This window comes from Eurosta solidaginis, chromosome 5, assembly GCF_040869045.1.
Source record: "Eurosta solidaginis isolate ZX-2024a chromosome 5, ASM4086904v1, whole genome shotgun sequence".
NCBI classification, from domain to species: domain Eukaryota; kingdom Metazoa; phylum Arthropoda; class Insecta; order Diptera; family Tephritidae; genus Eurosta; species Eurosta solidaginis.
The window spans coordinates 63,442,768-63,458,666 of record NC_090323.1 but is presented as its reverse complement, the minus strand read 5'-3'; the positions used below and the strand labels follow the sequence as shown (position 1 = coordinate 63,458,666).

General features: G+C 37.7%; 1 protein-coding gene and 1 pseudogene across 1 annotated transcript in view; one reads left to right on the top strand and one right to left on the bottom strand.

The window, feature by feature from the left end:
- Window positions 1-15,899, top strand: part of LOC137252251 (uncharacterized) — an 81,358-nt gene that overhangs the window by 39,780 nt on the left and 25,679 nt on the right. Inside the window, exon 3 of the mRNA XM_067787696.1 lies at window positions 8,950-9,043. Coding sequence (XP_067643797.1) covers window positions 8,950-9,043 — 94 coding nt within the window. The remainder of the gene's footprint in view (window positions 1-8,949; window positions 9,044-15,899) is intronic.
- LOC137252736 (uncharacterized) lies at window positions 7,527-8,497 on the bottom strand (annotated as a pseudogene).

Below are 15,899 nucleotides of genomic sequence, written 5' to 3'. Positions count from 1 at the left end.
TTTAGAGGAATCTTGAATTCTCCCACCATCAAAACACTGAATTTCCTATCAACTATAGTTTCGATATACTTTAAGGTATCGTCGCCTGGCAGAGTAAAAAACGTTATTTGGGAGTAGACAGCGACGTCTTTAAATAAATTAAAATTTTTATTTTTATTTTATTGGAATACTTACGCCTATGGGATCGTACAGTAAAGGATCTGTCGATCTGTTTGCCTTGTTTGACGTCTGCCTATTTTATGAAATTTTTATTAGCACCTGTGTCGGCAAGAAAGTCTAATGTGCGGCCGTTGGATAAAAAATGTTTTCCAGCGCAGCCTCTAAGTCCTCCGCAGTTTAAGCATTGTTAGCATCCACCCCGATAATGAATAGCTTCTGTTGTTTGCGGGGAAGGTTTTCAGATCTAGCGCCCCGTTTGAACGGATTCGGTCGGTTCATGTACTTTACCCTATGCGATTTTGTACCGACTGATATACATACGTCCATCTTTTCTCCAGATGGTTGTGACGTTGATCAGGAAAAGCTTTAGGGGGCGCAACAACGCGATTGTTTGGGCGCGCGTTATGTATCGTGAAGATCCGAAAACTTCCCTTTTGTATTTCGAGGCATGCTGAGAAAGCATAAAGAGCATCTTGGTCAGTTCCCTATTCAGGCCGCGGATAAAAACGCCCGGAAATACTATTTCAAATTGTTGAAGTTTCAGCTACTTTCAGAAATAGCTGATTTTTGAAAACACTTATTGGGATTTCGACGTGAGGAATTAAATTATCCGATGAACTCTCGTCACTATGTTGAGATATGAGTTGAGGATAAGGAATTAATTGTTTGAGGTGGCATTCTTGAAAGGGCGTCAGCTACAACGTTAGTTGTGTCAGGTTTAAAGTGGAGTTCATGATTATATTCTTCTAAAATGGATTTCCAGCGTTTCATTTTAGAGTTGTTGTTTTTATTGCTATGAGCCTGAGTAAGGGGTTGATGATATTTATAATATTTTTACTTTTGCTGAGCCATAAAGATAGTTCCTGAAATTGTTTAGGGCCCATAATATAGCTAAAAACTCTTTCTCGTTTGTAGCATAGGCTTCTTCTGTTTTGTTGAGTGTTGTTGAAATGAATGCGATGGGTTTTTTATCCTGAGAAAGGACTGCACCAATCGCATAATTCGAGGCATCGGTTGTTAAATGGAAATCTTTGCTGAAGTCGGGGTATGCGAGTATAACATCGTCAGACATAAGGGATTTTTTAATTTTATTGAAAACATCTTTTCATTCTTCATTTAGTTGGATATTTATTTTAGCTGATTTGCTTTTGGATGTACGCCCTTCTTCCCCTCTTAAGAGTATCATTAGGGGCGTAGCCAACATGTCGTAATCTTTAATGAAGCGGCGGTAGTAGCTGGAAAGGCCTAAGAATGAGGGAAGTTGCTTAACGGTTTTTGGGTAAGGTATTTTTGCTATTGTTTCAACCTTTGCGGGGTTTTTTGTAATTCCTCTTGAGGAAATAATGAATCCTAGGAACTCTACAGAGTCCTCAAAAAATGGCATTTATACAGTTGGATCTTCATGTTAGAGTCTTCTAGAAATCTTCTCAAGTCTTCTAAAAATTTGCTGTAAGTGGAGAGCATGCTCTTCTTCAGAGTTGCTGAATACGACTATATCATCGATAGTTTGCTGATGTGAAGACGAAGAATGTCATCTAGGGCTCGCTGGAATATTGACGGGGCATTTTTGAGTCCGAATGGCAATCTCGTGAACTTGTGTTTGCCATTGAGCGGGATTTGATGAAATCCACTTTTTAGGTCTAACACGGAAAAAAAATTATTTTTCCCGAGAAGAGACAATACCTCCTTTATCTGGGGTATTGGGTAGCGGTCTGCTACAGTGATCGCGTTAAGCTTGCGATAGTCAATAACGACTCGTTACTGCTTGTTGCCTTGGGAGTCAGGCTTTTTCGCTACCACCCAAACAGGTGAGTTGTAAGGTGACCTTGATGGTCGAATGATGCCGTCGTCTAGCATATTATTTATTTGGGATTCAACTTCGCTTTTAAGCGACATGGGGTAGGGATAGTATCGTGTATAAACTGGAGTATCTTTATTGGTTCTGATTTCGCCTACGACTTTAGTGGTGTATGTAAGTTTATCTTTGGGTTCCGCGAAGAGACTAGAAAAGTTTTTTACTAGATTATTGATTTTACTTCGCTGACTTGGTGACATGTTATCTTCTTTAAGATCAATTTTGTTAATTGATCCCGAAGCTAACTGTTTTATCCTTATTCTTGCGTTTCCTTTCATTTCCATAAAGTTATCCTTGACGTGGATGACAGCTTCGAGTTCCTTGAGAATGTCGTTTCCAAGGATACCATGGAAGGATATTAATGTGGGGAGAAGGTAAAACTTCAATTTTTTATCGGCGTTAAAAAGATTGAGTTAGGTGTGTTCTTTGATTTCGATGTCTCCCGCTATTGATTTTGCATAAAAATTTTGTCGTTTCTTATTAGATTGGGAACAATGGAGGGCTGTATATAGTTTTTTGTAGATCCTGTACTATTAAACATATTACAGTGTCTCCACTCTTTAGTTTGCATTGGAAGTAAGGCAGCGAAGATTGGTTCATCCTAAAAAATTGCCCTTCTGTTGTTCCTCGCAGTTGTCAGGAGTGGTATAAGTTTCGTCGTTGTAATAATCTGCATTTATCTGATCGTCATTTGTCATGGTAGGGGAATATTCCTCATCTATATGGAAGTTCCTTTAGATTTTGTTTGGAGGAACTTGTGCTGGAGGGTTCTGTTAGTTGGGTCACTAGGACACAGCCTATTCATATAATTTATGTTGCGTGTTCTTAGCGACTGGTCTATATCCATGGGTTCTGGACGTGGCTGAGTCTTCTGAAAGGACCTCGATGGTGGATAGCTTGGTTGCTGACCATAATGATAAGCTGGTAGTGGACGTTGGCCTTGACCACTCAACTGTGGTGGTTTGGCCATTATTGTTTAGAGCATAATGTGACCTGAAATTCTGATTTTCTAGTTTAAGGCACAGGTGGAGTGCCTGAGGAAGGTTCGCCGGTTCTCTCATTCCAAAGAATCTGGGTAGGTCTCCTTTGAGGCCACGGACAAAAGTGTCTAGGGCTTTATCCCTATAAGTGCGGGTTAGTAGGTGCATGGCTTCTGTGCCGACTTCCAGGCAGCCTAGTTTGTTTAATATTAAGGACAAATGAGAGTATACCCGTTGGTAAAACTCTTGCATCATAAGGTTACCCTGTACGAGTGAAGTCATTTGGTTCTCGAGGGTACCAAGATCGCGCTTGTCCGCCTAATGGTGTGTCAGGCATTTTGATATGGCCTGCCAGTCTAATGGAGTGTTGTACGACTCCATCGCGACGTCGGCGTTGCCCACAATTTTATTCCGTATGACATTAAGTATCCCATAGTATTTGGGAGTTCCTCTTTGGTGCTCGTATATTTGGAGGATTCTGTCCACACTTTTCCTTCAAAATGTAAATTCTCCTGGGTTTCCAGAGAATTCCCGAAGACATCTTACGACATCCGGAATTTTGTCAAGTTCGGAAACATTACCTGTTAAATTTGTATCGATTGTAATGTTCTTACAGTTCGAAAAATTCACGTTGGGGTTTAGGGCGGTTTGAACTAGGTTCCGCCCCTCGGTTTCCAGGATATTGGTGACTAGTCCTGAGACAATATTTGTAAGTTCTTCCATTGAAAACGCATTGAGGTTACGAGGAGCTTGCTGACCAGAAGGTGCAGCTGGTGCTTGGGGTGCGTTCAGTATTGGTGGACGAACGAGGTTGTTTGGATTCATTTCAACTGTTAAATTTATTTGCTATAATTAATTTCTTCTATTAATAGTAAAATTAAATGAACCGAACGAATTGAAAATCTAAAGTATAAAAATCTTTCTTTAAGTTTTTCACAAGAAGTGATAAATTTAGTTATTTAAATTTTGGTAATTGATTCACTTTTATCATAAAAATGTTCTCAGTGTTGTCACTAATTATTCACAAAGGGTTAATTCATCACTCTTTTTATTTTACTTTTTATCAATGTAGCTCTCAATAGAGGCTTGTTACTATTCCTAAAATTTTAATTCTAAGGCGAACCTTTTTTTCACAAATTTATATTTTATTTCGCTTTGCAATTCGTTCCTCTAATAAAATTTCTCAAATTAATTTTTCCTTTTACTTTAACTTCAAAATATTTTTTTTTCAACTTCACTTTTCAAACAATTTCCTTAGTTATCTACTATTTATTTACTTCTAAGATTTAAAGATTTTTATTTCACAAATTTCTTTCACTTTCTTATTTCTAAACTTAACTTACATTGCTAGCTTCTCCATTTTTTTGGGGAAGGTCCTTCGCGTACCGGCTGACGACTGGGCGTCTCCTTTTTGTCCTTGGTCGGTCTACTAAAAAAAAAAAAATAAATGTAAGGCGCGATAACCTCCGAAGAGATCTAAGGCCGAGCTTCTCTTCCAATTTGCGTCGTGCTCCTCTTGATTTTTCCCTACAAATTGGCCGGACGGGACCTACATGTTTTATGCCGACTCCGAACGGCATCTGCAAGGCAGATGACTTTTCACTGAGAGCTTTTCATGGCAGAAATACAATCGGAGCGCTTGCCAGACACTGCCGAGGGGCGACCCCGCTTAGAAAAATTTTCTTCTAATTGAAAAATCTTATTTCTAAAATTTTGATGTTGCTTTGCCCGGGAGTTGAACCCAGGGCATACGGTGTGATAGGCGGAGCACGCTACCATCACACCACGGTGGTCGGTCTACTGGGGGGCCGATATATGCTGCTCCTATTCTCTGGCCTCGGTTGCTGCTTTCGTTTTTTCCTTTTCTTTAAGTATTCTACTTCAGTATTGCACGCTTTTTTAATCGCACGATTTTACACGTTTTTTTTTCAGTGTTTTCGGAACAGAATCTAAAGGATATTTACTACTACTTTTTGCAACCCGCGAACAACTGTAGGCCCCACGTTGGGCGCCAGTTAAGGATTCTTTTATTAAGAATTCCAAAAAAAATATATTTTTTGGGTCTTTAAGACCTTTATTGAGTCACATCAAAAGTAGAACTAACTTTACAAAAATAATTAATTTACAACTAAACTTAATTAATTGGCCGACTCCGCTGGCGTCGCTGCTGCTTTTTGCTATTCCCCGAATTAGCCAACTTTAGTTGCGCGTGTTGGGCTTCCTGTCTAAATGAATTGGAGCTTTAATTTGCTGACATCGCGCCTGGCAATTTTGTGGGAAAATATTGAACTTCCGCTCTAAATAAATTTAGGCTAATTTTGCTGACATTGCGTCTTGACTTTTTGTGTGAAATATTGTGCAACAAGAGTTGCATATCCGCTTTACCTGCATTTAGTATTGCTTACTAATTATTTATTGTTGTAGCAATTGTTAACATATGCCATGTTAGCATCTATATGTATACTTTTCTATTATTGCCAATGATGTATGAATTCATAAGATAATAAAGAATAAACAAACAAAAACAAAACAAATACCCGCCTGCCCACGCTATTCACTTTTTCAAGGAGTGCGTTGACAGCACGCATCAAGTTGGTTACCGTGGTTTGTAGTGGCTCCATTTTGGCCTGTAATCGCAAAAGATTAAATTAAGCGACAAAGATTTACTTTCAATGAGAGATAGATCATTAGAATTTCCAACTTGGTTGTTATTTGCAAATATAGACCGCACTTTCAGCCTTCTTCTCTTTCTTCCACTTAGGACGGCTACCCTTTTATTTGATTTACTATTAGGAATAATTGGTGATTAATTCTTGCGTAGAATTGATCTACGCTAAAATGTTTCTGTGACAATGACCCTAGCTAATGTTCAAGGGTACTTAAATCACGTTTGTCTGCGTAGTGCAGTGTCAAACAGCTTTTAATTTTTCCCCAATCGTCATCGAAAATATTATAAGAAATAAGAGCTGTATCCGCCGGGCCTTTTATTTTTTGTCTAATTTGTCATCGGATGGCCTAATATATCGGTTTTGTCTTGACTACATCGTAGTCCCTTAATGTTGATTCGACATTATGAACCCATGAAATAAACTGGACGGGGTTGCCCTCGAAGGTTGGTAGGGTTTTTACACTATCAGGAAACCTATTTATTTCTTGTAGGTCTGCCTCAGTCAGGCTGATAGAATTATTGAAATTTACCATTTCAATAGCAGGACTAACCCTAGCTTCTAGTTGGTTTATCCTAGCGCTCATGGTTCTCATTTGTTCTATTTGCCCGTTAACCGCGCCCGTTAGCTGCGTTATCGCTTCTTCAAGTTGCTTCATTCTGAAGTTACTTTTACTTTGTGTAAAGAGTTTCAGTAATTAAAAAATATTTCCAGTGCTTATGAGATAAAATAGCTTGCGCTTTATAGTAAATTTTTCTCAAATAAAAATCGGTTTGTAACTTTTTTATGCAATTTTAAAGGTAAATTTAGTAAGGTGAATAATTTAAATAATTTTTAATCGCTTATTGCATAATTTTAATAATTAAATTTCTAATAATTTTTAATCACTTATCGAATAATTTTTAATCATTTATTGGCTCACATCATCAGCATAGTGAAATTCATTTCCCTCATTCTGTGTTTTGCTTGGTTCGCTGAATCCTCTTTGGGTGATTATCCTACTGCGGTGCGAGGTCCAACACGTCCACGATGGTTTAGATTAATATCTTTGAAGATTTGGTGTAAAATAAGATCTATTTCGCACTTTTTCGCCTTGAAAAAGTGTTTCTTTGTACGAAAAGGATTTTAAGTGTCCCACTTTTTTTTAATTTTAAAGTGTTTATAAATTCAAAGAATTTTTAGTGTTTTCCTTTGTACCTCTAATTTTTTGAAGTAGAAGGATTATTTATTTTCACTTATTAAAAAGTGTGTAACTCCAAAGTCCTCACTTATTTTACCGCGTTCTCGGGCGCCAATTATGACACTAATCCGTTCGCTGAAAGACAGAATTGAACTTAACATTTTTATTCGGCAATTTCTTTTTAATACACATTTTCTTATGTTAAATTACTTAACTAAGTCGATTACTTAGTACATACTTATAAATTTACTTATATATATCGTACAGGTGAATTCGCTTACAGCGCAATAATTTTATTAACAATGTTGTTGTTGTTCCTCTTTACAAAAATTGCTTGACAATCAACTAAATTTTGAGTCAAATTGTTCTATTGCTTTTTTATTGTATTCTTATAATTTTGCCTATGCAAGTAAAAGTAATTTAATTGTGCAACCAACGGGTTCACATTACGTCTGCAAGACTTCCGCTTAAATTTAGTGCAACGAAATGTGACGCAGTTGTTGTTGTTGTCTTATTAAAATATTGCTTATTGAATTAAGGTTGCAATAACTGTTGTGTAAGCAATATGTGACGATGTTGCTAACTGTGCTAACTTATATGGTAAGCACCCCACTCTCGTTTGGATTTGCGAAACTCATGTGCTAAATGTCCAACTGAGTTGCAGTTGTATCACCTGTTGGCTGTGTCTACTTGCTGCTCGCCAATTGGTTGCTCATGCTGGATATTTGATGTAATTGAATTGTCCTAAATGCTTCTAACCATTCATATTTGTTGCGAAATCTTTACATTTTGGATTGTGAACGAAATGGTATTGCTTCCAGTAAATATTCAACCAACTCATCTTCTCCAATTAGAATTCTGTTTGCTAAAATCAATTTCGCATGAAAATATTCTTCGAACGATTCAGAAATCAACCACCGTCTGGCTTCTAGTTTTCTATTCAACATCAACTGACTTGCCTTTTCTTCGAATAGAAAGCTCATTTCCAATAAGAATTTGTAGAAAGGCATTGTTATTAAATCAGCACGAGAGTGCAACCACTTCAACGTGTTACCTTTTAGTCGATTTGCAATTAGTGCTCTCATGTTGTTGTCGTCCAAATTATAAATACTTCGAATATTTTGCAATTGAGTTTGCCACAACTTAAAGCAATCTCCGCTACCAGAAATTTAAGAAATAAGTTCTTTAACTTCAGCCAATTTTTGTTTGTTGGAAATACTTTTATGATCATAACCATTGCTCAACAGTTCTTTTTCTGTCTTTAGTATTTCGTTTTCTATCTTCTGTATTTCACACTAGCGTTTTAGTAACTCCAACTCATATTTTAATAGAAGCCATTCATTTGAATCACACCCTTCTTTATCACTGTCTGTTCAATTGCTTCTTCGTTACTCTGAATTGTTGTACTTGTCTCGTTAACGATTTCCATACTGCTTGTTTCTTCCTTGATTTCGTTGGCTTGTCCGTTGTCGTTTAAATTGTCTCTGTCGCTGCTGTCTCGCTTAGCGTCGACGTCGTCTGCACCATCTTCGAAATTTCCACGGATTTCATCAGGAATGTTTTGCAAACGGATAATTAATTCGGCTTTATTGCCTGATGTCTTTTTTCCGAGTGCACGCAGCCATAATTTGAGTTGCTCGACAGTATATGTATGCATTTAGTTTTTCACTAGGCATTTTGGGTAGGTAATATCCTCTTCTGATACTTTAAGCGACGGACCAATAAAACCCGATATTCGGATCTTTACTTTCTGACGTTTATTCATCAACTGACTTATATTTAAAACTGGCTGCACCTAGTGTTGCCACAATACCTTGAAATGTATATTACTATCAATGCCAATTGTTTATTATTATAAAAGTATTCATAATGCTGCCATAGTAACTTGGTAACTTAGGGGTTCTTCGACATCAATTGTCGGGTGAATTTGGTCAGTATTTAGATTAGGGGGTATTACCATTTTATTTTGGTGTTTTCTCCAAAATTTGCAAAAATTATTATAGCGACAATGGTCGTTGCAACTGCTCCAAGTGAAAGGGAGCTACTGGATATCGTTGCTGTCTTGAGAAGATTAATTCAACGTATATTGTTTATGTGGAATTCTTTCAGAGCTTCTAGAGAGAGCAATTCAATGCGGGTTTTTTCTGCTGGTGCAGGTTGCAGTACAGCCGGGATTGCTGGCAGAGGAATCAAATCATAGTTGGTAAAATATTGGTTATTAATCTTCAGCGTTAGGTTGTGGAAATTGATGAGATGTGTGCCTGACGGTTTTTCTTTATACCTTCAGAATCTATTTGCCCGTTGAATCCAGCAAAATTCCTGGTTTTATTTCTTCAATTTGTTTAATATGCTGGTTGTTGCTGATATTGCAAGAAGAGTTTAAGCTATTAATTATTCTAGGTATACAACTACTGTTACTTATATCTACTAATTCATTTTGTTGTAATTATTGCAAAAATTTCTTATTCAATAAGCATATGTATTTCCTTTTATTATTTGTACAAATTCGACATTTATTATAGTTTTGTTTGTTCTGACCACAGATCTAATAATAATTTTTTGAAAATCTTGGTTAATGGTTAATGGTATCTTTACCATATAAAATATTATCATATTTTTACTTACAATATTTAAATTTGACATTTCTAATGCTTCTTCTGCATTTTTAAATGGTACGTTATAATTTTCTAGTTTTTCTAAAGCGATTTCGATTTCGTATTTATTTAATAGTAATGTATTTAAAATATCCTTTTTTGCCCATTGTATGGTATATTTTATGTTTATCAATTCTTCTTTAATTAATCTTATTATATTTTGCAAATTAGACGTTGTTTCAAACTCTTCATACGTGTCTTTCCTTTTTGTAATGACCTCACAATTTGTGTGTTGAGTTAGCAACGCAATTTATTTTATTTTATTCACAAGTATATGTACAAAGGTGAGTATAACAGTGTTAAGGAAGGATCAATATGCGTTCTTGTAGTAATGTAATAAAACAAGATGATTCCAGGGATGGCAAAATACATTAATACATATCACGCTCCCCCTAAGATCATACTCTCATATCACAAGTTGTTTAAAAGTACAACAATCTATGTAGAAGATATTTAAGTTGGAATTTATGATAAGGCTATTTATGTAAAGTTATAAATGTGGCGTACTGAAACTGAACCGCATAGATCTTGTGAACTTGTACAACAACTTACATTTGTTCATGAGATTCACGGAGATACGAGGCATTTATAAGCTTACTTGATATTTAGTTTTTTATTTTTATTTTTATTTTTGATATTTAGTAGTATAATGATATGTAATGGGGAATTTATATTATTTACAGAACATGAATGTAAATCAAAAAGAAAATATAAATAATGATTTTTTGTAAGTGTTATTTACAGACATCAGATAGAATTGGTTTCACAACCTTGCGATTTTTCGAGGTCGCAACCCTCTATTTGTTTGAGGTTCTGCCACATCGTCGAAGGTCATTTCGCTCTCCGGAGGATTCATATGGTGTCCACTCCCCTGTATACTTGCGGTTGACGCAACTGTGGAGGCGTTTGTGTTTGCCTCAACGGTGGATTCATGTACTTCGTCACGACCTTCCCTACTTCTTGAAAATGCTCTTATCTGGTCAAAATGCCGTTTTGTCTCACTATTATTATGTACTACAATGCAGCAATATGATCTTGGACCTATTTGGTCTTTTATTGTAGCTTGCGTCCACTCTTGTTTATTTGGATCTCGGTAATCACGAATTAATACCTTTTCACCCTTACCAAAGTATTAAACACTACGGACTTATTAGTCTATGTGAGGTCCTTATGGACCGGCCAGTTCAACCCTTACCAAATTCAACGTTGCGCTTACCGTGGTGGTTGCGAACATTAGATTGCTGACATTTAATAATCTTTTCTTTTGTTAGAGGTGGTCTGAGAAAATTGAATCGCGTTTTTAAAGTGCGATTAAAAAATAATTTTGAAGGTGACTCGCCTGTGGTGCAGTGCTATGTTCTTCTATAATCAGACAAACATCTGTTTACGGTCACTTCTAAGTTTGAATTATAGTTGTCTTTTAAATGTGCGTAAATGGATTTCTTTACCGATTTAACGAAATATTCAGCTTGGCCATTCGTCACAGGATGACCTGGTGCGGTAAAAATGTGTTTTATATTGTTTATGGAGTTTGTGAAATCGTGTGACGTAAACTGTCGACCAGTATCGCTTACCAATGTGTCGACTAACCCATACCTACAAAAGGTTTCTCTATGTTTGCTAATAGCAAAGTTCGACGTTATTTCCTTGGTTTAGAATGTTTCTACCCATTTGGAATGAGACTCATTTATAACAAATAAATAAAAGTTTTTGATGGGTCCTGCAAAGTCTAAGAGGATACGACTCGAAATCGTCTCTGTCTGTTTCCAAGAGATTAATGCAGTTGATTCAGGACTGGGCTGCATTTCCTGACACGGCACACAGTTCTTTATTAGTGTTTCGATATTGCCATCAATGTTTGGTCAACAAACGTGCCTAATGCCTAAATAGGGCCTGTGCAGTTCAGAAAGTGTGTTATTTCTCTGCTTTTGTGGTATGATTGTCCTATACCCCCATAGTATACAACTATACTCTACCGTGAGTTATAGATTTTTGCTTATAAATGTCCGAAATTCATTTCCGTTTAGATTTATTACAGTGCCATTTTGAATAGCCGAGCTCATTTTGGATAGGACAGGATCTCGCCTTGTCTCTTTGGCGATTACTGTGTAATCGAAATTTAAGTAATTTTCTGCTTCCACGAAATTTATGAAACTATTCTCTTTGCGGTTTTCATTGTACTCAAGTTGTGGCATTCGTGATAAGCTATCAGCTGTGTTCGAACTGGGTTACCCCCTTTATCCCCAAAATCTAAATCCCCAAAACAAAATCCCCAAATCGAAATCCACAAAATCAAAATCCCCAACACAAAATCCCCATTTTATGTGTCAAGTAAATTCAAATTAGGTTTAAAATCGCCGCGACCAAAAAAGGCTAATAATCCATACCAACATTCAGCATAGGCGGCCTTCTGCCGCGCTTATAAAAAATAACCCTGGGCTACGCCATGCCAAGTCCGGGTGTGTGGTATAACTGTAGCTACCGCCACGGAGATGTCCTTCTGCGTAATACACGCTTCTGTTAGCTTGTTCGAATTAGAGCGACTAGCAGTCCTATATATGGATAAGTAAAAATATGTATTGCCAAAACGTGAATATATAGTTATACATACATAAATATGAATGAAAGAGGAAAGAGATATGCTATTTTTACACGGTCATGATGTTTATCATAGCACTGAGATTTTGTGTTTGTGGATTTTGAATTTGTGGATTATGTATTTGGGATTTTTTTTTACCTGGGGATTCTGTGTTTGGGGATTTTTTTTTTGGGGATTTAGGGGCACTCCCGTTCGAACTACCTTTTACGTATTCAATTGAATAATTGAAAGCTGAAAGAATGAACGCCCATCGTTGCATACGAGCCGCTGCCATGACTGGTAAGCCCTTATCTCCAAATATTGATAATAGTGGTTTGTGATCAGTACGTAAAATAAAACAAGTAAGGACGGGACTGTCTTCGTCTGTGCCGAAGACTGCATACCTTTCATGAATGGGGCTGAACAATAATCTTATCCCGTTCGTAATCTCCAAATAATCGGATGTATAAGATAAGAAATATATAGTGAACAGATGTACATACCTAAACGATGTAAAAGCTATGACTATGAATCACGTATTTCAACAATATATGACGTAAACGTAACTACTTGATGACATTTGTTGAAATTTGAAGCTTCTAGCCGTAAAAAAGAGGCAAAAATTGCAGTTTATATGGGGTATATAATATATATACCACCGATCTCTATCATTTTTTAGACAACAATATACGCTATATACGTAAGCAATTGGTGCAATTTTAAGCTTCTAGCTGTTAAAATGGGACGGTAATTGCAGAAATTACAATCGGTTGTATGAGATATATACTATATATATCACCGATCTCTATGATTTTTTCAGACAAAAATATATGCTATACACGTAAGCATTTGGTTAAATTTGAAGCTTCTAGCTGTTAAAATGGTGCTGAAATTGCAAAAAAAAATATATATAGTATATATAATATTATCTTGTCCGTCTCTTGTTACAGAGTTGCATTCCCTGACGTTGCTGTCACTGTGTTTAAGCTGCGTCCATTTTTTGTTCTACGTCAGTCTGTCGCTCCCACATTCGACCCTCCTGAATTAGGGTTCGACCCGAATCCTGAACGCCAAGGCTTGAGATATTCTGCCACTGTGGAGGTAGATTAGGTCCCTCCACTTCGTCTAGCTTTTCCACTCTGTAACGGCCCTGTGACAACTTTTCAACGAGTTTATACGGTCCAAAGTATTTCTGTTTCAATTTTAAATTCGTACCAAATTGAGTGCGCTTTACAGCCACTACGTCATTGATTTCGTAATTTACATTCTCCTTGCGTTTCCGATTGTAATTCCGACGGTTTTCTTCTTGAATCGCTGAAATACCCTGCTTGGCCAATCTTCGAGCGTCATTGCGATCGGCTTCGACCGACTCAATTGCTTCATTCTCCATGATTTCGTCTAACGGTGGTGATTCTGACAACCTCATGTCACATCCTGCCAATAGTTTAAACGGAGCTATTTTTGTACTTCTCGGGGCAGAATTGTTTATGAACTGCTGAACTTTCCCAATATGCTTGTACCAATGTTCGGGATTATCCTGCGACAGCTTTCGACCTGTCCGTTTCCTCTCGGTACTCCGATTGTGATGAGCAGATGTTGTATTTGGTTTTTCTTGCAATAATCCTTGAAGGCATGCGATGTAAAGGCGGAACCTCCGGTTGTGATGAGCAGATGTTGTATTTGGTTTTTCTTGCAATAATCCTTGAAGGCATGCGATGTAAAGGCGGAACCTCTATCGGTAACGATTCTTCTGGGATTTCCAAACGTAGCTTCCTTCTTCGCTAATCGGTCAATCACTGCATCAGCACCCATGTCCTTTGTGGGGTAGAGCCACACAAACTTCGAAAATGCATCAACAACAACGAGGATGTATTTATATTGTTTCCGGGTAGCCGCGAGTGGACCAACGTGGTCTATATGGAAAGTCAACAAAGGTTTATCTCTTCTCTATGGGTACCAAAAACTCATCCTTTTTGCCCGATTTGGCATTAACTACTATACAAGCTATACAGCTGTTAACAATTTCTGCAACTTTTGCCTCTATGTGGGATATATAAAAGTCCTTTTCAATGCAGTCTTTGGTCTTCTTCACAGAGAAGTGTCCTTGATGATGCGCCATCTCAATTACCTCTCTCACCATCTGCGTAGGTACCACAATTAGCTGTCGAGCCGAATCAGAACATCATTGTATATATAAAAATCTTCGTAGTTGTTCGCCTCCGAAATCTTACGTACTGCCTTCGTCCAAGGGTCCTTCATTTGTGCCTCTCTAAGTCGATGTCGCAACGATTCTTCTATAACCATACATTGCACTCTACTGAGCGCGTCTACATGCCTCATTTGCGCTCCTCGTCGGTGTTCGATCACGTAATCGTACTCTTGGAGGCACATAGCCCATCGTGCCACTCTCAGCGGAACATCCTTTTTCTGTAACGTCATTGTGAATGCGTTTCAGTCAGTGATTAGCTTAAATATTGACCCCAATACATATACGCGCCATTTTGAAGCGCTTGGACTATGGCGAGTACCTCCAATTCGTAGGAATGATACTTTTGCTCGGCGGGTGACGTCTTGCGGCTCATGAACTGTACCGGATATAGTTGCTGGTCTTCGGAGTTCTTTTGGAGAAGAATGGCTCCGTATCCATACATAGAAGCATCGGTGTGGATTTCGGTAATTGCCTTGGGATTAAATATCGTGAGAACTGGTGCTTGGATCAAGGCCGTTTTCTGCTGTTTAAAAGATTCTAAGGCTTTGTCGCAGATTTTAAACTCTTTGGTTTTCTTCAACACGTCTGATAACGGTCTCGCAATCAAGGCATAGTTTTTGATGAAACGGCGAAAGTAAGACATTGAGCCTAAAAATCTTTCTAGTGATTTTTTCGTCTGGGGTAAAGGAAATTATCTATAGCTTTGGTCTTATCGGTGCTAGGTCTAATCGTATCGTTCTGGATTATATACCCAAGGAATTGTATTCTCTTTGCCAGGAACTGGCATTTTCCCCAATTAACCCTCAAGCTCGCTAGCTTCAATACCTTCCTCAATTTCTCTACAGCTTCTTCCTCAGTCTTAGCCGGGATCACCAGATCATCCATATAGGCAACTACTGTCCCATCCCTAATATAATCATTCAAAATTGCATGAATGTAGCGACAAAATACTGCTGGTGAAATACAGATACCAAAAGGTACATACTGAAATTCATACTGGCCACTATGAGTTAAGCACGCTGTATATTTGCGGGAATTTTCATCCACTGGTACTTGGAAAAACCCATTCGCCAAATCTAAAGTCGTGTATACATTCGCTTCTATAAGCCTCTCTAGTGCGTCACCCATTAAGGTCATAGGGAAGTTATCGCGTATAATTTTCGAATTCAACTTACGATACTCGCAACAAAGTCGTTTTGTGCCATTCTTACTTTGACACGAGCACCACAGGTGAGGCATAGCTCGAAGAGCTTGGGCGTATTATGCCTTCATCCAGCCACTGTTCTACTTGTTTGTCTATAAATTTTAGTTCTTCGTATGACACCCTTCGCGGCGGTTGATAGACAGGAACTTCGTCAGTAAGGATGATTTTCATGTTCACTGGAGGGCTATTATCTTTCTTTGGCTTGTACTCTTCTATCATTTGCCTTACCACGCTAGCCAATCCCTTATTAAGGTGAGCTAAATCATAATCTGTTTCTTCCCCAATAACATTAAAACATGAGTTTGAAAAAATATTTGCCATCGTATCGTCGTCCTTTGGTACAAAAGCTTTTGCTACATCTTCAATATCGACGTTACTCGACGCCACAGTTCTATCTCTAAATTCAATGTTATC